The sequence below is a fragment of the Epinephelus moara genome, chromosome 23 (assembly GCF_006386435.1).
Source record: "Epinephelus moara isolate mb chromosome 23, YSFRI_EMoa_1.0, whole genome shotgun sequence".
Lineage (NCBI taxonomy): Eukaryota > Metazoa > Chordata > Actinopteri > Perciformes > Serranidae > Epinephelus > Epinephelus moara.
The window spans coordinates 26,665,024-26,689,594 of record NC_065528.1 but is presented as its reverse complement, the minus strand read 5'-3'; the positions used below and the strand labels follow the sequence as shown (position 1 = coordinate 26,689,594).

The following is a 24,571-nucleotide window of genomic DNA, read 5'->3' as shown; positions in this document are numbered from 1 at the left end:
GGTGACTGGAGAAATTTAACTCTAATTGGCAACTGGGTGGCGCTATAACAACAGAAAAATGCTTAAAAATGGCTAAAATGCGACCGATCACTGTGGCTCCCCCTGTGGACCAATGTTGTTGGTTTTTCTAATTTTTGGTATGACTAAGTCATGGTATGGTATGCTGTACATAATCACGGAAACTGTCAAGTGCAACACACACCGCCGCCATACGCCACGCGCGCCTGCCTCCATATATGAACAAATCCGCACTGGCGCCGGCCGCTGCGCCGCGCCGCGCCGCGCTGCACCGCGCCGCACCGCTCTGCTTCAGCCCACTGCTCTATTTCCAGCGCGGCTGGCACTGCGAGAAAAGCCTTTTATGTACGTCTCGGCCACTGTAGTATCAACTCCGGTTGGTTGAAATTTTTAATAAGACGATTTTGATAAGAAACTCACCCGTGAAATCCAAGTTGTTGTTGCCTCAAAGTTTTCCCTCTTCTTCTTTCGTTACTAGCAGTTGGCAACCATCGGCAACTAGTGTAGGTACAGCCACCTAGCGGAAATACACTTTAGTGTCGATGGTGCCGCTGCGCGCTGCTGCCAATGTGTGTTGGGGGGCGGCACTTGACGGCCACGCGGCACTGTGTGTTGCACTTCAGTGTGTCATTCTGTCAGTTAGTCATTCTGTCAGTCCCACGTTTTTCAAAACCTCTGTCTGAATACATTGCTCTTCTTAATGGGTTCAGTTGACTATTTAATCTGCAATTTCCTATGACCTGTATCCCAAACACACACCATGTGAAACTGCACGTGGGCAACTGTGCACTCAATGGGTATGGACTAGTAGCGAAAGACTTTTAATTTCTAACAGTGTCAAAGACAAAATAATGAGGGGTTGGATATCAGCTGATTAACCAGCTTTAAACATTCAATATCGATCTCTCTCTAGCTGTGACGTTAATCTTCAACACATGATGGAGATTATTATAAAGCCCCGTGGTTCACAACATGTCCAGACTACTGAAAAGAACACACTGGAGTCCATTCATATACATCTGGAAGTGTTTTTCTTTGTACCTGACCATATACATTGGTGGCTATTTGAGGGGAAATACCCTGCAACTATGTGGTGTGTATATGTGTGTAAAGGGCTGAAACTCAAAAGGCACTGGTACTTTTTTTAAGGAGAAATTGGACAGACTTAGCTGAAATGGGACAGCCTTATCTGCCTGTTGGTATTCAACCTCGAATTGCAGACTCCAGAGGATGCAGCTTTGAAGTGGAATGCAGCACATATGTGATAAGCCTACAGTAGGGTCAGCAATTCAAACACAAGAGCCTGCATTGATAACTAACATTCCTGCAATATTACAATATCGAGCTCTTCACACTCCTACTGAGCCTGGACAGACCAATCAGCGGAGTGGACTAATCTGCGCTCAGATCAGAGTGTGTACAAACTCAAGGTCGATGTCGTTACAACGATCCAACAACAGTATTGATCCCATATTTAACACAGAGATGTCGTCTTGTCCAGCCATCGATCCTCCGTTCTCACAGGCAGGATACTACAAAACAAAGAGACAACCAATTGTGCTCTTCTGCTGTCGCCCGCACATTTATCATAGTTCAGTAGTACTTGGGGAGGACGGCAATCAAACAAAGGAGGGGGATGGGGGGTGCGACATTAGCATGATGGCACGCTGCCTGGATTCAAGCCTCCCATCCAAGAGGCTAACAGCGTCTTAACCATTCAAGAATCATTACAAACTGAGGCCCAAGAACAATGCAGGGGAAGCTGGGAACCCAAGATTTCAATTACATATCTTATCATCCAGACCCACAGCAGCCATTTGTGCAATGGGTCGATTGTGAGGTGACGTAAAGGGAAATTACAAAGTTTTTTAGAAACTGCAAACTCGCCCTTCCTTGTCAAATGTACGACCACCGGACTGTGAATTAAGGGGCATGACCCAGCCTTTTAAATGATGATCGTGACTCAGCCTCTGTGAGCCCGACATTAATCTAAAGTGCATTGCGGCAATGTGGTGCTGAAGTATTGACTATGTTAATGGAATTTTTAAAGAGCAGACAGATCTAAATGAAAGCCCTCCTGCACCAAGGCTGATTAAACACAAATTATTGTAATCTTGTTTAAGTGAAAATCGACAGAATTCCTGTACCGTTGGTTGGGTCCGGTTTTGTGTATTTTGGACTCTAAGTTAGGAGCAAGACAGTGAAGACTTATTATCAAGAAGCCTGACTCAAAGCATGCTTCAGTGGAGAAGCTATTTCAATTTCCGCTCCTGCACTGATGGACAAGGTGCCCGTGATTGTTTTCTTTCCTTTATCTCTTCGCTAAGCACACAACTTAGTCCTCACATCTCAGCCAGTCACTCAGTGTCCCATATGGGTGCAAAGTCAATTAAACATTAGTGAACTCAATGAAAGGCAATGCCAATCAAAGCCGTTGTTTAATTGCCGCCCTGGAATGTGACCGGTTGAAGTAATGCGCCCTGGGAGTTTTGCCACCTCGCTGTGGCTGACTTTGAGGTGAGGAGCTCTCTGGTGTCTTTGCCCACTGGGTGTTGATCAATAATAACTTGAAAAGAACCTGCTGAACAGGAAAATCAGCCTTACTGCACGTATATACTTTCATACAGATTTTTGTCCAGCAGTAATAGAGATGTTCATTTTAATTTTTGCACTCTGCACAGTCCTGACTCCCATTCTTGACTTCTGGATTCTATTTTCCCATGTTTTGTGTCTAAAGCCCCGTTTCCACCAAATACTTTCAGTATGGTACTTTTGGAACCAAAAGTAACCCTTCAGACATGGTACCTAGATCCTAGTGTTTCCACCACAAACATTACTTTTAAATATCGGCAGAGTTGTTGTCACTCACTGTATTCCCTCCTTTATCAGTCTGCATCTCGTTTATTGTCCACAGAGTGTTTGTGCATTTAGCCCTTCTAAGGCAAGCTTGGGAGTTTAGTGTTGCTGGAGCCCACAGAAATGACGCTCCACGACACTTTTTTTTTCTCCAAGTGAGGATTAGAATATGCAGTTCACAAAGCCCGGTCAAAATTAATGAACATAACCACTTGAAGATCTACTCATTACTAAAAGTATATGTCATCCAAGGGAGACAATAAAAACTAAAGTGATGGTCAAAGTTGTCAAATTGAAATTTAAGGTGTGTTGATAGATTCATGTCATCAACTCATGCATTGTGTAACATTACAAGTAAACATGCCACCTTTAAAGTCGCCGGCAGTCAGCCCAGTGAATTAAAGGGATAGTGCACCCAAAAATGAAAATTCAGCCATTATCTACTCACCCATATGCCGAGGGAGGCTCAGGTGAAGTTTTAGAGTCCTCACATCACTTACAGAGATCCAAGGGGAGAGGGGGTAGCAACACAACTCCACCTAATGCAGGCTGACGGCACCCCAGATTCAAACGTCCAAAAACACATAATTGAAACCACAAAATATCTCCATACTGCTCGTCCGTAGTGATCCAAGTGTCCTGAAGCCCCGACATAAAAAGTTGTTTGGAAAACATCATTTGAACTTAGCCTCATTGTAGCCTTTAGCTCTAACTGCCTCTCTGTAGACCGTGCTCACTTAGATCACTACGGACGAGCAGTTTGGAGATATTTTGTGGTTTCAATTATGTGTTTTTGGACGTTTGAATCTGGGGCGCCGTCAGCCTGCATTAGGTGGAGTTGTGTTGTTACCCACTCTCCCCTGGGATCTCCGAGTGTGTTGTGAGGACTCTAAAACTTCACCTGAGCCTCCCTCGGCATATGGGTGAGTAGATAATGAATTTTCACTTTTGGGTGCACTATCCCTTTAAGTTATTTTTTCTCCGACTCCAGCTGCTGTGAGAGGCAGCAAAACATCCTTTCATTTTATAGTTACAGTTTACTAATAAAACTCTCCACAGTATGAACAGTGGTTACATGAGCCTCAAAACCAGACACAACTCAGCCCTGAGCAGAGTGACCGTCCTCTACTGACCAATCAGACTGCAGTGTTCACAGCTCCCCCTTTTAGTACCAGATGGTGATGTGACGTTTGCGAACGAGCCGAGTCTTTGAACCGGCTCTTTGAAGTGAACGAAGTGAACCGGCTCTTTAGAGTTAACGAGCCAGTTCCTAATTTCTTTGTTTTTTGCTTTAATTTACTCTGTATCCATTCATTTCAGATTATTTGATGTTTTGAAGTTCAGAGAGACTAGTTTGTAAGGGAGAAAGACAGTGCAGCCGCTCACTCGTTCACTTCAAAGAGCCGGTTCAAAGACTCGGCTCGTTGGCAAACGTCACATCACTAACTAACCCACTATCCGCTAGCACTTACTTGTATGGACAGGCTTGTTGTTTATAAAGGCCATTGCTATGCTTACACCAAACTTTATATCTGCGGAGTCTATTCTGGGTCCACGTTACAATATCACGTGATGCGATAAATCAGCAATGCGATTCGTCGCTAAACACACCCAGCAAAAAACAAACAAAAAAAACAAAAACGGACAAACAAACCGCATCTTTGAACCGGCTCTTCAAAGTGAATGAGAGCCAAAGAACCGGCTCTCACAAGTGAACGAGAAAAGTGAATGAGAGCCAAAGAACCGGCTCTCACAAGTGAACGAGAAATCCCATCACTAGTACCAGATCTGTGTGCTAGGTACCCCAACAGAGGGGGACCCAAAATGGGGACGGTACGGAACGGTTCCATTGGTACCATCCACAACTTTTCACAGTGGAAACAGAAAAAAATGCATACTGAATTGAACTGAACTGCTCGGTGGAAACACAACCACTTTTGAAGTTGGTCCAACATCGCCAATTTACATCCACTCAGAGTGCTTGTTTTTGCCACTGACAGGCTCAGATTGTTATTATAAGTGTCTGATATTATGAAAAGGATCCTGACAGAGAAAGACCTTTTTATTCAATAGTAAGATTCTTTTTGTTTTGTCAGAAACAAACCAACTAAACTCCATTGAATTATACCATAACTTAATCCAGCATAAATTTACCTGGTCTTGTCATATTAATGACATACTGTTGTCAAAATGGGCAGAGCAGTGTCTGTCATCAAGAGGACCGTGTATTTCCTGTCTGATCACTCAGACATATTTTACACTCACTGGTTTGTTGCTATGTAGTTTGGTCAAGTGTGACTAAAAGAGATTTGCACAATCTCAACTTGTGCTGAACAAAGCTGCACGTCTGGCTCTTCACTGCTCATCCTGGGCGAGTGTCAAGGGCATGCATTATGCTCTCTTCTGGCTCAAAGTGGTGGACAGATTTTTGAGCAATCTCCTAGTCTTCTTTCGGGACTTTTGTACTTTGGCCAGGCCTAAAAGCTTACACTCAAGATTTCAATGACAGACTTGGTCATACTACCAGAAAGGGAACACAGGGTCATAAGGTAATTCCTGCTCCTGGTGTTGTGCAGAGCTACCACTCAATGGAATATGCTACCAAGCTCCCCCTGAAATCTTGCTCGTTTTAAAAAAGTATTTGAAGATAATCAAAGAAATAAGTGACAGCTGTAATCTGATGTATGGCTGTATGTATCACAGTCCTGATGTTATCTTACTGTATCTTACTCTGTTTATAGTGTCAGTTATTATGACTGATGTCAGTGTGATTGTCCTTTAAAGTTGTGGGGTTTCGTTAAAGGTATGGGGGGGGTCTAGGGGTGTGGGGGGTGTAAGGGAAATCCAGGTTTTGGGTGAGTTGTATGAGGTTTTTGTTGTTGAATGTTCATGTACTTTCTTACTCGGGGCGGCAGTAGATAAGTCCATAGGCACTTGGGTTGGGAACCCGTTTGAACCAAATATGGAGTGTGGACTGGTAGCTGGAGGGGTGCCAGTTTGCTTCCTGGGCCTTCTTCTTCTTCTTCTTCTTCTGCTAATGGCTAGCAATCCAAGCTAATAATTGAATAAGTGTATCTTCACATCTAACTAGATGAATTAAGGGTTTATTTCAACCAAACCAGAGTTGGTGATGGTTGGCACAATGGAAGGATGATCACGCTCACATTCATACCTATGGCTCATAAACTGTAGAGTCACCAATCAACCTAACATGGTGTCTTTGGACTGTGGGAGGAAGCCGGAGTACTCGTACTCGTCGTCCTCCGCTTAACCGGGTCCGGGTCACGGGGGCAGTAGCCTCAGCAAAGAAGCCCAGACAGTCCTCTCCCCAGCCACTTCTGTCAGCTCTTCCAAGAGAACCCCGAGGCGTTCCCAGGCCAGCCGGGTGATGTAATCCCTCCAGCATGTCCTGGGGCGGCCCCGAGGTCTCCTCCCGGTTGGACATGCCCGAAACACCTCCCAAGGGAGGCGTCCGGAAGACATCCTTACCAGATGCCCGAACCACCTCAACTGGCTCCTCTCGATGTGGAGCAGCGGCTCTACTCCGAGTCCCTCCCAGATGTCTGAGCTCCTCACCCTATCTCTAAGGCTGAGCCCAGCCACTCTGCGGAGGAAACTCATTTCAGTCACTTGAGCTCGTGACCGTAGGTGAGGGTTGGAACGTAGATCGACTGGTAAATCGAGAGCTTCGCTTTCTGGCTAAGCTCCCTCTTCACCACAACGGACCGGTTAAGCGCCTGCATCACTGCTGACGCTGTCAATCTCCTGCTCCATCCTACCCTCACTCGTGAACAGGATCCCGAGATACTTAAACTCCTCCACGTGAGGAAGGACCCCCCCCCCCGACCTGGAGTGGACAATCCACCCTTTTTCCGGCTAAGGACCATGGCCTCAGACTTGGAGGTGCTGATTCTCATCCCAGCCGCTTCACACTCGGCTGCGAACCATCCCAGCAAGATCTGGAGGTCACTGTTCGACGGGGCTGGGAGGACCACGTCATCCACAAAAAGCAGAGACGAGATCCTCCTGTCACTGAACCTGACACCCTCCACCACTCGGCTGTGCCTAGAAATTCTGTCCATGAAAGTTATGAACAGAACCAGTGACAAAGGGCAGCCCTGGCGGGGTCCAACCCTCACCAGGAACAGGACCGACTTACTGCCGGCCACACGAACCAGACTCGTGCTCCTTCAGTACAGGGACTGGATGGCCCTTAGCAAGGGGCCACCAATCCCATACTCCTGTAGCACCCCCCACAGGATGCCCCTGGGGACACGGTGATAAGCCTTCTCCAAATCCACAAAACACATGTAGACTGGTTGGGCGAACTCCCATGCCCCCTCCAGCACCCTGGCGAGGGTAAAGAGCTGGTCCACGGTTCCGCGTCCAGAGTACCCAGAGAAAATCCACACTGACATGGAGAGATCATGCAAACACCGAAGGCCTCCCCCAGCCTGGAGTTCGAACCCCCCACCCTGGACTTGAACATGAAAACCTCTTGCTGTGTGGCAACAATGCTAGCCACTGCACCACTGTGCTGCCCAAATCATTAAGAGAAGCGAAATCTCAAGAGATGATGACATGGATAACGTGACAATATGAGGCAGAACGGGTTGTGCTTGTTTAACTGCCATTTAAAAGAAAAAAGGAGTAACACCTGTGGTGGTGCTGTGCAGTGTTTCTGTGTTTCAGGTACAAATGACTGCGTGCATCATATCCAAGGACAATGTCAGTAAATCTGAGTAAAATACAGACTTTGCTTGTCCAATGTGAATGCACCACACGAAACACAGATGTGGCAGGGTAATGTCTAAATCAAATGAGGTCCCCTGGTAATACAAGTCCCTTGAGCATAGGGCTATCGACAAACAGCCATAATAAACTAGGGCCCAGGTTGGAAAATATAGAAGTTAAATTTGCTGAGGTGGTTGAAGTCAATGGAATGATGTCTTTTCCCCAAAATGATCTCCAGTTATCGCAGCTATTTTTCCATCTGCTCTATCTGCACACCCCTATCTAGTTTTGACTGCTATTCAAATAACTGGTGCAAATGGTGTCACTTTGTGTGATGATCAGTTCTCACAGAAGCTTAGAAAATCAAACATTGGGGTCTTTAGCGTCATAATGACTCCAGTAGAAGGGATCCAATCCCCTGGTCTACCATAGAAAACATAAAAGGGATTAATCAAAGAGGGGAGTTTGATAAAATGTGCTTCATAATGACGACGGGCTTTCGAGGGAATAGTGATTTCCTGGAGTTATGCCTCTTCTCAAGGCCAATTTAATGTCAATGGACTAATAAAATACAGCAAAGACCACATTTATAGTCTTCTCACACTGATCAGCTTAAGATGGGACCGAGACTTAAAGATCAAGTTAAATTAAAACGTTATACACAGTTCATGCTAATAAAGTACTTGAGGTCCTTGAAATGCTTTCTCCGTGTGTATATCATAAGAGCTTAATCCCTAAAGTTTGAGAGTAAAGTGCTTCTCAACTTACTAGACTGACATAATGAATTGCACAAGGCAGCTTCACACTGAGCATATGGTACGGGATAAATGTTTGAGCGATTTTAACTTCAGCTAGCAGAAATCCTGTAACACTAAGTCCATGAACTGCACACTCTGTATGCTGGCCCGGCTGTTATGTGATGCTTTGTACCCGAGAGATAAAAGAGACAGAACAGAACATAATGTTAGTGAGTCCATCATTCACTGCAAAGCTCAGTCACTGATATCCAAGAGTCACTTTGCATTTCGTTTTCAACTTTCAATTTGCTGCTTCCTGTCCAACATGCAACTTTAGGCTAAAAGGGAAATGTATGCAATCAGATTAGACAGGCGCACTCTATATTTATAGCAAAATCTTCCCCAGTGTGGCTTCAAATAGAGTGCATCAACAAGGTAAAAGTCACGGTTGTCAGATTCAGATCTCTCTCGCTCTCTCTGATTTCTGTCTTTAGAAAGTACAAAGCTTCCTACCAGTCTGCCACCAGTGATCCAGGACGGGAACCCCAAAGCTCCTCTTTGCCCATTCCAGCGTCTCCACATCACAGCGCTCACCTGCCAGAAATAACGACTGCAACCTGCAAGGACAAACAGTCCATCTGTCAATCACCTTGAGGAAATGTGACATATCCACTCTGCCACAGGAATGGCAACATTTATGCAAGGATGGAATATACTTCTTATGTTTTTTTTAACCAAGTGTGAGTGTTCACATGCTCAAACCTGTTTAACACCTTTAATTATAAATTTCTGAAGGCTAATATGTGACAGAAAAAATGGGGTGCATGGCTGACAACAAATATGTAAACTCATCTTCATTGGTCGACTACAAACATGACGTATCATCTGAAACATGTACTGTAAGTAAATGCAGTAAATGTAATTTTTGACCAGTTAGTCATATCTGTACGTTAAATGTAACTCTTCAATTTACTGCACGGCACACAAACCGGGTCTGGTGGGAGCTAGCTAGCAGCACCACTACTAGCACTGTTTGGACCCAACAGCATTGCTGTGGAAACACTGTGCCCATAATCTGGGCTCCTCTCAGGTTACCCCAGTGAGTAAACCCCCTCATTGCTAGCACTGTTAACTGTGACAGCATGGCTAGTGGTGCTAACATAATAAACTATGCTAAGGGGGTTTTGTGGCTCAAAATGAAGCTGCTTAAGGCCCTGACACAACAAGCCTTTGGTCGGCCACAAGCAAAAGTTGGGCCATTGGTGAGTGTCCATCACCCTAGTCTGTGCAGTGTGTCCCATACCGTTTGCCCTTGTTGGCCCTAACTGGCCCTAATTGGCTTTATTTCCGCCAATTCATCATGTTTAATCAGCAACAGCCACAGCGGAGCCCATCAGTGAATGAAATCACTCTGATTTGCAATCCAGCCCAGCACACTAGATGAGAAACAGAAGTGAGGAAAGTAAACAAAGAGGATAGTGAGGAAAGTAAACAAAGAGCTTAAGTTAAGAGGTAGTGAGATCAAAACAAACTTGTTACGTAAGATAAGATTATATTTCTTGGCCATTGAGCTCTTCTGGGCACAAATGCAGCAGCAGAGAACCAGGCACGATGAAAGTGAAACTTAACCTTTCATTGCATTTGGTCTAAAAGTTTGCTTTCATTCACAAACAGCTGCTCCTCTCATCCATTGATTTGATCTGATTGATTAACGGGTTAGTTAGAGGTTTATGGGTGTTAGGCTATCAAAAGCAAAATTAACTGAAACTGACATCCCTATTCACTTCCTATTTATAAAAAGTGGGAGCTCCATAAAGCTGTGCAGCTTATAAGCTAGATTTTATTCTTTTAAATTTAAGAGTTCAGTGGGCAAAAAGAATTTCATTCAGCTGCTATTGAATGGAACACACCTTCAGTATCTCTGAAACTGATTGAAGCAGAGAAAAAAATTTAAGTGGGCCTTGAAGAAATGGCAAGGAAATAGTCTCTCAGAATAGGGACCTTTTAAAAACGAACACAGTATTATCCTTTTATGTTATGTCTTTTATTTTTCTGTGTAATTACATAGCTACTATATTTGCACGTGCACCTTGCCCCCGTCTCCCACAGGATCACAGTGGAAACAGGCTTGTGGCTTTATTGTGTAATTCAATCCTCAACAGTAGCAGGTGTTTGTGATAACTGTCTTCAGGTGAAGTACTTTTATGTGTATTTTATTATTGTCAAATAAACCTCTCTATCTAGCTTCCGATTTACCTCTTTGTTTAAAATGCTTTGCAAAGTGAAAGTTGTGTTATGAAAGTTATATTGATTGTGAAAACTGTGAGATGTACTGGAAACCACAACCAGTTTGCCTTCGAGGCAGCACCCTCCACTTCACTTTCCCTGTGATCCTCTGCTGTGACTGAGGCATCCTTTCCGCTGCCTCCGACAATGTCAAGCAGATAGTTCTTGTCACGTTTGCTGACTAAAGGATCTTTTCTTCCTGCCTATGATGGTTTGCCTCCTCACAGTCACACTTGTCAGGACAGTAGAGGTGAACCCCTGTTTGTGTTGAGCATCGTCTCCACCTGAGCCTCCCAGAGCTCATCCTTAGCCTTTTGCTTTGAATGTCAAGACAGAGAACACTGAATTCCACTTTTTCCTTCTCTCTGAAACTTGAATGCATTTTGACTGAGCTCAAAGGTGTTTCAAGTTGGGTGTTTGTCTGCCAGGAAACTCAGTCTTAGTGGGACTTCTGCTGCATTTTCACTGCACAGTGGGGCTCCACTCGACTTGCTTGGAACCTTTCTTTTTGAGGTTTCCATTCGCAAAAGTTGTGGAGTACCTAGTACTTTTTTTGGTAGTACCTTAGTCGAGGTTCCAAGTGACGTGTCAATGTTGTGTTTAATTTGTGAAGAATATTTTGTTTTTTTGCATGCCTACGGTAAATGAAGAACCCAAAAATGGAGGAAATTCTTGCTGAATTGAAGTCATAGGGGACCGCATTTAACAACAGCAAAAACTATATGAAAAGAATTTTTCCCTGATGTGGATTCTTCGTTCACTGTGGAGGCATGCCAGAAAAGCAAAGATTTTTTTTACAAATTCAGCGTAACATGGGGTGAGTAATCAATGTACCTATGGTTAGTTGGTGGGTGAAGTATTCCTTTAAATAGCTGAGCTATCGTTGATAACATTTGCAATTTGTTTTATTCACTTGACCCAGATTTTTAACTTGAGTAACCACCTCGCAGTTGTATGAATCCGCAAACCTGTCAAGTTGGAGTTACAGTTCACAACCATGTCTGTGAAAACATCAATGCTTCACACACATCTTTCCCAAGCAGAACAGAAGATCTATACAATCCGCACCATTTCAAGGTGGGATCCTAAGATTAGAGTCACCACTTCAGTATCTGACTGAATGTCTCCCCGTCTGTTCCAGAGAGTAATGGAATAATGGCCAGAAAAATGTTTTTGCAGAACATTTTGATGTCACAGTGAAATTGATCTTTGACGTTTTGAATATAAAATGTCATCACTTCATAATCCGATTGGACATTTGCGTGAAATTTTGTCATAATTAACAAATTAATTGACATGTTTTGTGAGGTCACAGTGGCCTTTGACCACCAAATCTGAATCAGGTCATTATTACATGCAAGTGGACGTTTATGCCAATTCTGCAGAGAGTCCTTCAAGGTGTTCTTAACATTCACAAGAATGAGACACACAATGTCACAGTGACCTTGACCTTTGACCACTAATTTCTAATCGGGTCATTCTTAAGTCCAAATGGACTTTTGTGCCAAATTTGAAGAAATTCCCTGAAGGGGTTCTTGAGATATCATGGTTACAAGAATGAGATAGATACAAGGTAACAGTAACCTTGATCTTTGACCACTAAATTCTAACCAGTTCATTCTTAAATCCAAGTGGCAATTGGGCCAAACTTGAAAAAACTCTACCAAGGCCTTCTTGAGATATCGCCTTCACGAGAATGAGACAAATGAGGTCACAGTAACCTTGAACTTTGACCTATGACCAACAAAATCTTATCAGTTCATTGTTGAGATCAAGTGGAGGTTTGTGCCAATTTTGAAGGAAGTCCTTCAAGGTGTTGTGGAGATATCATGTTCATGAGAATTAGATGGATGCAAGGTCACAGTGACATTGATGTTTGACCACAAAATTCTAACCAGTTCATTCTGAAGTCCAAGTAGACGTTTGTGCCAAATTTGAAGAAATTTCCTCTAGGCCTTCTTGAGATATCATGCTCACAAGAATGAGACAAACAAGGTCACAGTAACCCTGACGTTTAACCTATGACCAACTAAATCTAATCAGGTCATCCTTTAGACCAAGTGGATGTTTGTGCCAATTTTGAAGAAAGTCCTTCGAGGTGTTCTTAAGATATCATGTTCATGAGAATGAGACAAACAAGGTCACAGTGACTATGACCTTTGACTGCCAAATTCAAATCAGTTCATTCTTAAGTCCAAGTGGACGTTTGTGCCATATTTGAAGCAAATCCCTGAAGGCCTCGTTGAGATATCGGTTTCAAGAGAATGAGACAAATGGGGTCGGAGTGACCTTGACCTTTGACCTATGACCAACAAAATCTTATCAGTTCATAGTTGAGACCAAGTGGGTGTTTGTGTCAAATTTGTCCATCATGAGAATGGGATGGACAGAGAAAAGGACAACCCAGAAACGTAATGTCTCCAGCCATGGCTGTACCTGGCGCAAAGGCATTAACATAGCAGTCAGTTAAAACCACGCTGTGGATAGTTGATGAAGTACAGACGTTCCTCTGTGTGGTTGCCAATGAAAGGACTCAGCAAGAGCTGGACAGAGAAATGTGCGCTGTGTCGCCTTGAAAATAACGTCATGGCAGTTTCACACTACATTGCTATGAGGGTCAACTAAAAGTCCCACTTACATTGCCCTGGTGCTGTCTGCAGTGGAAAACTAAATTTAGAGCTGGTACCAAAAGTGTTTCAAGAAGAATCCAGTTGGATTGTGGAGATGAAGAATAAAGTGCTCTTTCTCCTCGGGAAAATTCTGCCCTTTGTACGACCTCTCAGTCAGTATTGATGTGATCCTGAATCATGGAGTACCTGGAGACCACAAACTCTTGCAAGGACATCTGAATCTGTTAAAGTCATCCTTCTATGTTCAAACTGTAGTTTCCTCCTAGTTTTGTCAACTGCTGCTCCCTGGCTTCATGAAACCCTCCCTCTGTGACCTACAAGTGACCCAAAATACTGCAGTTTCTATCTTCAGCCTCCCCCGATTTCTCCCACATCATTCTTTCCCAAAACTCCCTCTGATGGCTGCCCATGGCTGCTCATATCTAATTCAAAACACTGCTGGCTGCTCGCTACAAAGCTGCACAGGGATCTGTAACCCCCCTATACGTCCATGCCCGTGTGCAGCCATAGATGCTAGTCCCATCGCTTCGCTTTCCCACAAATGACTGCTGGTCATCACTCATCGCTCTCAACCCTCCGCGATGGCAAAATGGCTTTCCAACTCCAATCAAACTTGAAGTCACATTCTATCCTCAGTAACAGGCAGACAGATTTTCATCATGTCACCCCCTCCCCATTGAATCATATCTTTTCTGTTTCTCTCCCTGGATTATTTTCTATTCTCTTTTTCACTTGATTGATCTTTGGTCCTTGGGATATTATGTAGTCTGGTTTCTCTAGTTTTCAGTAACATTGTGTATGTGGAAGACAGCGTACAAAGAAAAAATGTGATTTCATGTTAGTAAGCAGAAAAACATCATAAATATTCTGCCTTTGTTTATCACCACCAAGATTGTTGAAGGATGTCTGGGAGCCTTGAGACAGTTCAGTCACAGTAACACAATTCCGATCCAATAATGATGGAGATTTTAACGTCAAGTACCTGTAGTTAAGTTTTGAATCCGATTATGATTTTCTTTCTTCTTCTTTCTATGTTTCATGTCTAGTTTTCCCTAAACACTTTTAGTTTGGTACCTTTGGAAGCAAAAGTAACCCTTCAGACATGGTACCTAGACCTAGACTTGACCTTGTTTGCTGTCCAAGATGTCCTGTCTAACAGGAGTCCTTCTTTCGGGATTGGGATGGGACAAGAATTTTTTTCTTTTGCTCTGACATGGGATTGGGACGGGACCGGTGTTTCTTGTGGGAGTGTATGGAGCTACATTAGGGTCAAATGTTTTGTACTTGAAAAATTAAAATTTGAAACTGAAAATTCATGTGTTGATCTTGAATTTTGAAAAATAAAACAATGTATTCAAAATAAAAATAAGTGTATGAAACGTTTTTCAGGTTAAATATAATTTTGATTCACTTTGGTAATTCTTTTGAATGGATCATTTATTTTCACTTTTCACTTCCATATATACCTTATTTTTTTCAGTTGCATGTTTTATCTTTACAGATTCAGATCTTATTTTTTACAGTTTCAAATCTTATTTTTTCACTTTCAGATCTTTTTTTTTCAGTTTCAAATCTGTTTTTTGAGTTTCAGACTTTTGACCCTGATGTGGCGTGGGGGGCGTGGCATCAACTGAGAGGAGTGTGGAATCATGAGTGACAGTGCCTTCAGGGAACGTAGGAACTAAAGAAATTCTGACTCAACACTGGGAACGTAGGAACTAAAGAAATTCTGACTCAACACTTACATACACCATATTCATGTGACTGGCAGTGTAAAAATTGATGCCAGTGACAAACTTCCATTTAGAAATCTGTTTTAGACAGTACTGAGCACCAATTGCGGTATAAGAGCGATAAATTATGCCAGATTTTGCAGTTCAACAGCCACATTTTAAGTGCTGATATGTCCGATTTCCACATAGCACTGTGAACGCAGCGTAGTGTCCACTTCGCTTGCGATGATGGCGTCCGGTCGGTCGGGTCAATCTGCTGGAGCCCATACATCCAGCACACAGGTGAGAAATGTTAACTAAGTTTTGGGAAATCATAACAAATATTAAGGGGTCGTTTTTGTGACAACATACTTTTTTTTGTGACGTCTTTTAAGTGGCGAATTTGTCAGAGCTGGAAAGTGTGATTGTCCACAGCTCCATCATCACGGCCCTGTTGATGCTTCCTCATCCAGTAAACGTGTCCCCTGGATGAAACCTTTGAGCTTGGGGAAAAGGAAACAATCCTAAAACACCTTCCTACTCACCTGGTGCCACAAAAATCACCTGGAGCCAGGTCAGGTGAGTAGGGAGGTGTTTTAGGATGGAGCCAGGTCAGGTGAGTAGGGAGGTGTTTTAGGATTGTTTCCTTTTCCCCAAGCTTAAAGGTTTCATCCAGGTGACACGTTTACTGGATGAGGAAGCATCAACAGGGCCGTGATGATGGAGCTGTGGACAATCACACTTTACAGCTCTGACAAATTCGCCACTTAAAAGACGTCACAAAAAAAAAGTATGCTGTCACAAAAACAACCCCTTAGTATTTGTTATGATTTCCCAAAACTTAGTTAACATTTCTCACCTGTGTGCTGGATGTATGGGCTCCAAGCAGATTGATCCGACCGACCGGACGCCATCATCGCAAGTGAAGTGGACACTACGCTGCGTTCACAGTGCTATGTGGAAATCGGACATATCAGCACTTAAAATGTGGCTGTTGAACTGCAAAATCTGGCATAATTTATCGCTCTTATACCGCAATTGGTGCTCAGTACTGTCTAAAACAGATTTGAAACTGAAAAAAAAAAGATTTGAAAGTGAAAAAATAAGATTTGAAACTGTAAAAAATAAGATCTGAATCTGAAAAGATAAAACATGCAACTGAAAAAAATAAGACCTCAAATGTTAAAATATATATGGAAGTGAAAAGTGAAAATAAATGATCCATTCAAAAGAATTACCAAAGTGAATCAAAATTATATTTAACCTGAAAAAACGTTTCATACACTTATTTTTATTTTGAATACATTGTTTTATTTTTCAAAATTCAAGATCAACACATGAATTTTCAGTTTTATTTTTCAGTTGAAATTTTATTTTTTCAAGTACAAAACATTTGACCCTAATGTAGCTCCATAGGAGTGAGACGGGACAGGAGTGAAAATCCACTGTGTGTACGTCCCCACATGACTGGTGGAGGGTGCACAGCCATCAGTCACTATCAGAGCCAAGTTCAGCCTGTAATGACGTTTATAAAACTTGCTATCTGCGTGGATTAATGGGCCAAACTGATAAATCGGTCAGTCTCTTGTTTAGAGATTAGTTAACCACCTAAATCAAAACATAATCGAAATTGCCAGCTGTAAATGGCAGCTTCAGTTTGATTACGTAGTTACGTAGTTTTATATGACTGCAGTGGAAACATAGTGGCACTACTTACTCACACAGCACTTATAAGGACTCATAATAACAGATTTAAGGACAAAGCTTTCAGTAAATGCCTGAACTGTATCAAATATGTAAGAAGTACATCAAGGACCATGTTAAAACCTCTGAATTAACAATGTACCATGATTCATCTATCAGATAGATCCTGCCCTGCTACGTAACATGTGGAATAAATGAATGATTGACTCACTGCCCCAGCAGTGACCTTGTGTTCCAGTTAAACCCCGCTACACTCCCACTATCATGCTTCTAGTTATCCAAGGACAATTCACATTCTGTACAGCTTTCATGTTTTCTAAGGAGTTCAGTGGAAGTAAAGTTTGGAGGATTCACACAGACACTATGACCTCAGAAATGGTGGTGGGAGGGCGAGGCTTTGGCTGCTGCCTGAGCTCAGGGACTGTGCACTGAGTCAGTAATAGTCAGTGTAAACATCTGTGTTGCTTTTCCAGGAATAAAAAGATCTTAAGAAAGTTTTTCTTTCACTTTTTAAACTCTTTCTCTAAAAGAAAATCAAGGATGGTATGTAAAACGTTAATGATGGTGATGTGCGAGTTATTTCAGATTACACCTTCATGGCATGAAGCAACAATATTTATATTTTTTGCATCTCAACAGCTTGTCAGTTGTTCCCAATCTTGTTAAAATTCAAATGCCTCCTTTCATCTGCCGATTAAAAGCAGAAAAATAATTATCTAAAAGTTAAGCGCCATCTGTCTCAAAATAAAGTTCTTCACAGTGTGAGGACAAACAAAGACATAATTGATTCACGTTAAAACCAGGAAGTGTGTCACCTGTTTAGTTCATCCTGACATCCACTCTGGGTTACTGGTGAAGGTAAAGTACAATGATAGTAAATGTACTCTGAACTTTACTGATGCAGGGCTATAAAAGGATGTTTATAGCAAAAGGAAATATTCTCTCTCAACAGTAACTCTGGCCACAACATGTTAACCATTGAAAACTACTTCTCTGCTAGTTAGTGAAGATAAGATTACACTAATCTCTACAGTTTGACCTTGAAGTGGGCCGATAAAGCAGATATCAACATGTTCTTGGTGGTTAAGGTTATCCACATGATGGCCTTTTGTCACATATTGGAAGTCTGCAAATTGGTAATGTGTTTAAAGCTGATTCTATAAGTGGTGGGAATATAATGGAGACACTAAAGTTTGCAGCAATTATATTTTCCACACAAATTGACAGTTTAACTCTAAAACTAGTGCATGAATGTCTGTGTATGACCTGTTGTGTGTGTTAGTGTATAGTGTACTTTGGCCCCTAAAGGCCTCAATGAGGAATTTGACATTAGACCATTCTTGTGATCCTGTATTTCTATATTCCGTCATGTCTGTTATGGTGCTCACAATAACACTGTCAGTTCGACTAACAGAATAGATAGATATGTATATAATGTCTTTTTGTGGCTTTCGAACTGGTGTTACATATCTACATACTACTTATCATTAGTCTTACCTGCAATGTTTCAATAAGAAAATGATGATTTGTCCAAAAATCAGTCTTAAATTTGGTTCCCACTCCAGTCCTGTTACTTTTAGTTAGATGTGGTGTTTTTTTTGGACTCAAGTTGTACCGGTGACTTTTTTAACATCAACGTCAACGCCTGGTGGTGAAAAATCTACGAGACATAGACAAACTCAACCAAAAAGTACGGAACACACTCTGCATCTCAAAATGGCGTCGCTACCTTCAGGCAACACAAACACAATGGATGTAAATGCTATGGATATGTCGGAGTTGGTGCGGAAAGTAAACCAGCGAAATGATGGAGCAGAAATTGTCTAAACTCACGAATAAATAGACAGAGGTGCCTCTAAAAGATGTTGTTAGCTAGCTAACTAGCTAGCTAGCCCACAGTCCCTACACTTCACTCCCTGCCACTAGAATAGAGTTTAGAATTGGAGAGATACGCTGTGTCGCCCGCCACGGAGCGCCATCTTGGTTACTTGGAGACTACCTGTGTGAGGAATGTGGTCGAAAGCTCCGAACATGGGCTCAGTAGCAGCTGTAGCAACTCAAATTTAGCCTATTCAAACCCCAGCACGGGGGTTTATAGCAGGCTGGGTCTAATCTGTGTAACAGCAGCAACAGAAAGTTTACTGATCCAGTGAGGGAGTTTATGGTTGGCTGGCTGAAATCAAGTCGCCATTCAAGCAGCTGTAGGTCCGCCATTTACTGCTTTCTCACTTCGGCTTTGTTTTTCTTTTTGGTGACTTGCAATTTTTATCTTTTATTTAAAAAATGCACAGTGAACACAAATCCAGTGTACAAATACAACTTGATTCAACTTTTTCTGGTTTTTCAAGGCTGCATTACAGTAAAATTATGTGATTTTCTGAACTTACCCAACTGTTGGACTGCTGTCGTATTATTTGCCTCTACCCACTCAGTCATTATATCCACATTATTAATGATTTCTTATCAAAAATATCATTGTGTAAATATTTTGTGGAAGCGTCAATACCATGGCAATATCAGTATCGAGGTATATGGTCAAAAATATCAAGAATTTTGTTTTCTCGATATCGCCCAGTCTTACTCATACATTATGAAAGAAGAAGAAAATCCGCACACTGAATTAGAGCTTACTTTACTGACTTAAATGCAACGTTTCTACCCAAATGGTCTTCCTCAGGCAACTTCAAAAGAATGAAATGGCAGGTATATATATAGGCTAAGAGCCAGGTGACATCCCACCCACATCATCTGTCAATCAAACAATCCGACAGTCGTTCAGGTGAGCCATATATACTGTAGGCATATAATGGCTACTTAGTATGCATGAAGGATTTGCATATCAATAAGTGCAAAGACTACAGATACACAAAATATACAAATTGTTATTGGGGAAACACACAATACAAAAGAGACTATTGAAGAAATAACTAACTATTATACTACTATATAATCACTATTAGAAATAACTTTTTTAGAATTTTTTAGAAAATGTTTCAAGATTTTTTTAGAATTTTATGGAAAAAGTTCTGCAAAAACCAAACATAGGATTACAGTTTTAAAAGGAACACTGCTTGGAGAATAAAAACACCAAATACCAGTTTACAAAAAGGGCTTAATGTCAAAATCCTAACATTGTGGCCTGCTTTTTTAAAAAACACACAGGTCGCAACATTTCTATTCGTGGGGCCATCACATGCAGTACCATACATGTGACTTACATGATCTGTTGCCCATGCGGCCTTGCGTATATTGGGAAAACATCCAGGGAATTACATACTAGAATCAGTGAACACAGGAGCAAGATCAGATCGGGCGACGAGCACAGCCCTGTTGCGGCCCATTTTAAAAAAGCAGGCCACAATATTAGTGCTCTGCGCTATCTAGGAGTGGAGAGGGTTCAAAAACAGCGTAGGGGTGGTGACATTGAAAGAAGACTCCTTCAAAGGGAGACCTACTGGATCTTCTTTCTCAATACCATGTCACCTAATGGCCTTAATGAGGATTTTGACATTAAGCCCTTTTTGTGAACTGGTATTTGGTGTTTTTATTCTCCAGGCAGTGTTCCTTTTAAAACTGTAATACTATGTTTGTTTGTTTTTTTGCAAAACATTTTCTATAAAATTCAAAAAAAAAAAAAAAATCTTTAAACATTTTCTAAAAAATTCTAAAAAAAAAAAAAAAAAAAAATTCTAATAGTTTTTTCTAATAGTTAAATTGTCTCTTTTGTATTGTGTGTTCCCCCACTAACAATTTGTATATTTTGTGTATCTGTAGTCTTTGCACTTATTGATATGCAAATCCTTCGTGCATACTAAGTAGCCATTATATGCCTATATATGGCTCACCTGAACGACTGTCTGACTGTTTGATTGACAGATGACGTGGGTGGGATATCACCTGGCTCTTAGCCTATATATATACCTGCCACCTGCCATTTCATCCTTTTGAAGTTGCCTGAGGAAGACCATTTGTGTCGAAACGTTGCATTTAAGTCAATAAAGTAAGCTCTAATTCAGTGTGCGGATTTTCTTCTCCTTTCTGCATGGACCCCTATTATCCAACACCTGACCAAAAACAGTACTGGATGTGCGCACAACTACTCTGTCTTCTGTTACTCGTACATTATAACAACAAAATTCTTGATACCTTGATACCTCTGTCTTCTTATTTTATCGATTCAGGCCTTGAAGGAAAACTGTGATACATAAGTGAAGTGATTATACCCTGGTATATTCTCAGGAGTTCACTTAAGATAAAGTCAAACAGGGTGCAAACATCACCATCTTAAACAGCATCATCTTTAAACCTCTATTAACTGAAGCCACTCACTTTGGCCTCTCAGCATTGAGATCGTCCTCCCGTCTTTAAAGCACTGCTGACAGAGTGTCTGCCTCTTTTGTCAGGCTTCATTTATGCAGACTGCTGCTGCCTTCACAACTTCAGACAGCCAGACTCTGGATGTAATTTTCACATCGATGGTGACAAGTAATATGGCTCAAGTATATTGATAAGAGTCCAAGGCGGTTACAGTTGAGCAGCCTCTGGAGGGGTAAATGTCTCATAGTGTCAATAATCTGCAGACAGGGTGTTTGAACTGTATCAAATTATCGCTTGAATCCATTCTAGCGTGAAATTATGTGTTTGATAATAAAGCTAACAGGATTTTCTGAAAGGTTTTACTACTTCCACCGACACACTTTTAATTAAAAGCAGCATTACTGGTATTGACATATCCCTCCAAGTGTTATAGGAAGTGGAAAAACGCATAGACTAGATGTGGATCCATTAGGCAATACTGTCACAAACCATTTCGTTCTTTTAGTAAATTAAACTTTCAGGACAGACAAGAATTGAATCACAAATTGTCAGTAACTCCCCCATTAAACAAACCTTCTAAATATCAGTATTAGACAGTCTGAGTTTCATTTTATTGGCAGAAAACCTGTTTGTGAAACTGCAAAACTGAAAGTACACATCATCAGTTAGCGAATGAAAGGCTCAGACGTTGAGCCGCCCTGCGCCAAAATGAAATCATGTTTCATTGCTTCCTTTCTATTGCTGCCTCTGTGTCATGGTGACATGTTTTGTTCAGCACCGAAGGGAAATGCTGTAATCTTTCACAAACCTGCCTCCTCCAAGGGGAAAAGGCACATTAAGAACAAGAAAGTATACACAGAAACAGCATGTCACCTAAATGACTGATTGCGACGAGGTTGAAACTGAGAGGATAAACGCCAACAAATATTTGAGGCAGAGATATTGGAGGAAATAATCTCTGTTTGCAAGTACAGCAGTTAAAAAAGGTGCTGTGCATTCAGCTCAGGAAACAACCGGAGATCGTCAAGTTCAGCATACAGTGCCAGAGTTACTGAATGATTCACCAGGGCCATAGGTCACCCGCTCCCGAATTGCTTTATGATTGTGTGCTTAGAGGCATTTTTACACTGCTGAACAGAATGAAAGTGGTGCATTGACACCACAACCCTCGAGGTCCAAATTTCTCTGCACCACACCAAACAATTAACAATTCCGATCATCTCAGCAAGTATTTCACTCGCTGGGCCAAACTAATACTATGAAAAATGTTTGTTTTTAACTCGGAGCTACAGGAGACCTTTACCTGAATTGTGAGACAGAGGCAGCCGAGGAAACAAGCCCGTGCAGTATGATTTAATGTGGGTGAGCTGAGGTGACCTGCCATTGTTTGTTATCCATCCTGATTAAGACCCAAGCGAGTCGAGGTTACAGACTGCGAGCTGTGGAGGTGGGAGAGCGCTGTGCATCAACAGATGGCCGGAGACTAACGAGAGGCTGGACAGGCTGTGCAGAACACCGTCAGCCAGGACATACTTTAACACATCACTCCTGGCATTTCAGAGCTCAACAAACAACCTGCAGCTGAGGGTTAAAACCTTCACCCACTGTCTTCACAGTTCTCACATTTAGTTTCTCAGAGCACCAAATTTTGTGCTTCAGTCCATGTATCACTCAATTAACATGATAAGAACATGGATCATAAGCCGCTTTTACACTGCCAGACATGTTCAGATTTGACTGAATAGATGAATAAAACAGTTGAATTACAAAGGAAATACTGCACTATCAACATAACAGGGACTTCCTGTTGTGTCAAGTGTGGCTCACTACCTGGACAGGGGGTATTTTTTCCCAACTTCAGCATGTGGGTCCTGCTGGCGAATGGCTCGGATGGCGGTGGGTGCTGTGAACATGGAGGAGGCTCCGTGTTCAGATAGGACACGGAAGAACGCCCCTGGGTCTGGAGTCCCCACAGGCTTACCCTGTAAAACAGACAGAATAGCGACAGCTGGTTGGTTCACAAACTGTAACACGGGATGCAAGGATATAAATCACATGACGGACTGTCTACAGAGCGAACAGCAGATACATGGATTATTATGGAAGCTCAAAAACATTACAGCAATATTTCCACAATGTTCCGCTGTACAAATTCACTTCAACTGTGAACTACAAACCATGAATATTCATAGAGCAGCTGTTTAAACTGGAGAGGCTCACTGGAAGGCTGCCTTCCAGACAGATGGGCCCCGAAATCCACGGATTAGAAAACACAGTTGCACTATTGGAGTATTGTTTGTCTAGAAGAAAAGACATAGACAAAAGAAGCCTGCGGGCAAATGACTCCAATAGCAATTTCCACTGTGTTTCTGCGATTCAACTAGCCTCTCCCTACAGTGAGGAGACAACTACAGATGAGAATGGTAAACAGCAGCAGTGAGTTGTGGGTGTCATTTTTGCTCTGGATAAATATTTGTGTCTGTGTCTTGATCAGAGGAAAGACAAAAGGTTGGCAGCATCATGCCTGAGGAGCGATGGGCTGTTAGTACAAGTGCCATGTGAGACAAACTCAGTGGCTGGAGCCAAACATTGATTCAAGGAAGTCAGATGAATTCATTGTCCAGCTGTGCTGCTTCCTACAGGTGACAGAAAAACAGTACATTTCAGCAAAATGTTAATTTCACCCAACTTTATCGGTTAAAATCTTTAGGACGCAGCCCCTCCACTGAGCACAACATTGCCATGCAGCACACCCAACTTCTCATAAAGATGAATGGTAATTAGGCACAAACAAGCTTAATGTTTTCTGCATGACTGTGTGTTTTGAACAGCCACTTGATGCATCCGATTATTACAGGTAATTTGGCTTTGCTTTGTGAGTCGACGGCCTGACAGCTCGTGGAATACATTCTCTACGCAGGTTATTTATGTGGGGGGTTATTAGCATGCAACAGAATGTGTAGGCCAGGGCAGAGAAGGATGTGTGTCTGTCTCTTGATCTTTTCCAGTACGTCTTACAGTGTAGATTTTATGCTGAGGACCACACATTACATCAGCGCTGTTACTTTGGGGCGACTGTGGCTCAGGAGGTGAAGCAGGGCTTCCACTTATCGCAATATCAGCGGTTTGATCCCCAGCTCCTCCAGTCTGCACGTCGAAGTGTCCTTGGGCAAGATACTGAAACCCAAATTGCTCCTGACAGCCGTGCCATCATTGTGTGGATGTCTAATACAACAGTTGTAGGTGGCACCTTGTTTGGTAGCCTCGGCCACCAGCGTGTGAATGTGTGAATGTGAGTAGTGTAAAAGTGCTTTGACGGGTTAGAAGACTAGAAAGGCGCTATACAAGTGCAAGTCCATTTTACAGTCTTCCTTTTTTTGTAAAATGCTAAAATGATTTACAAACTAAAATGGAATGATAAAAGAATGAGGCTGAATTTATTGTATTTGCCAAATGATGGAGGGTAGGAATGAGATGATATCCAAACACTCACAATAAGTTGACAATGGTGAATCTACACTGTTGGGATAATCATGAATATCCCAATGGTTCTGTTAGCTTCGAGCTAAGCTTAGCG

General features: G+C 42.1%; 1 protein-coding gene across 1 annotated transcript in view; it reads right to left on the bottom strand.

The window, feature by feature from the left end:
* The window catches only part of acss3 (acyl-CoA synthetase short chain family member 3), a 77,009-nt gene that overhangs the window by 34,557 nt on the left and 17,881 nt on the right, over positions 1-24,571 (bottom strand). Inside the window, exons 8-9 of the mRNA XM_050036753.1 lie at positions 22,825-22,976; positions 8,859-8,962 (exon numbers count right to left, since the gene is read on the bottom strand). Of these exons, the coding sequence (XP_049892710.1) occupies positions 8,859-8,962; positions 22,825-22,976 (256 nt within the window). The remainder of the gene's footprint in view (positions 1-8,858; positions 8,963-22,824; positions 22,977-24,571) is intronic.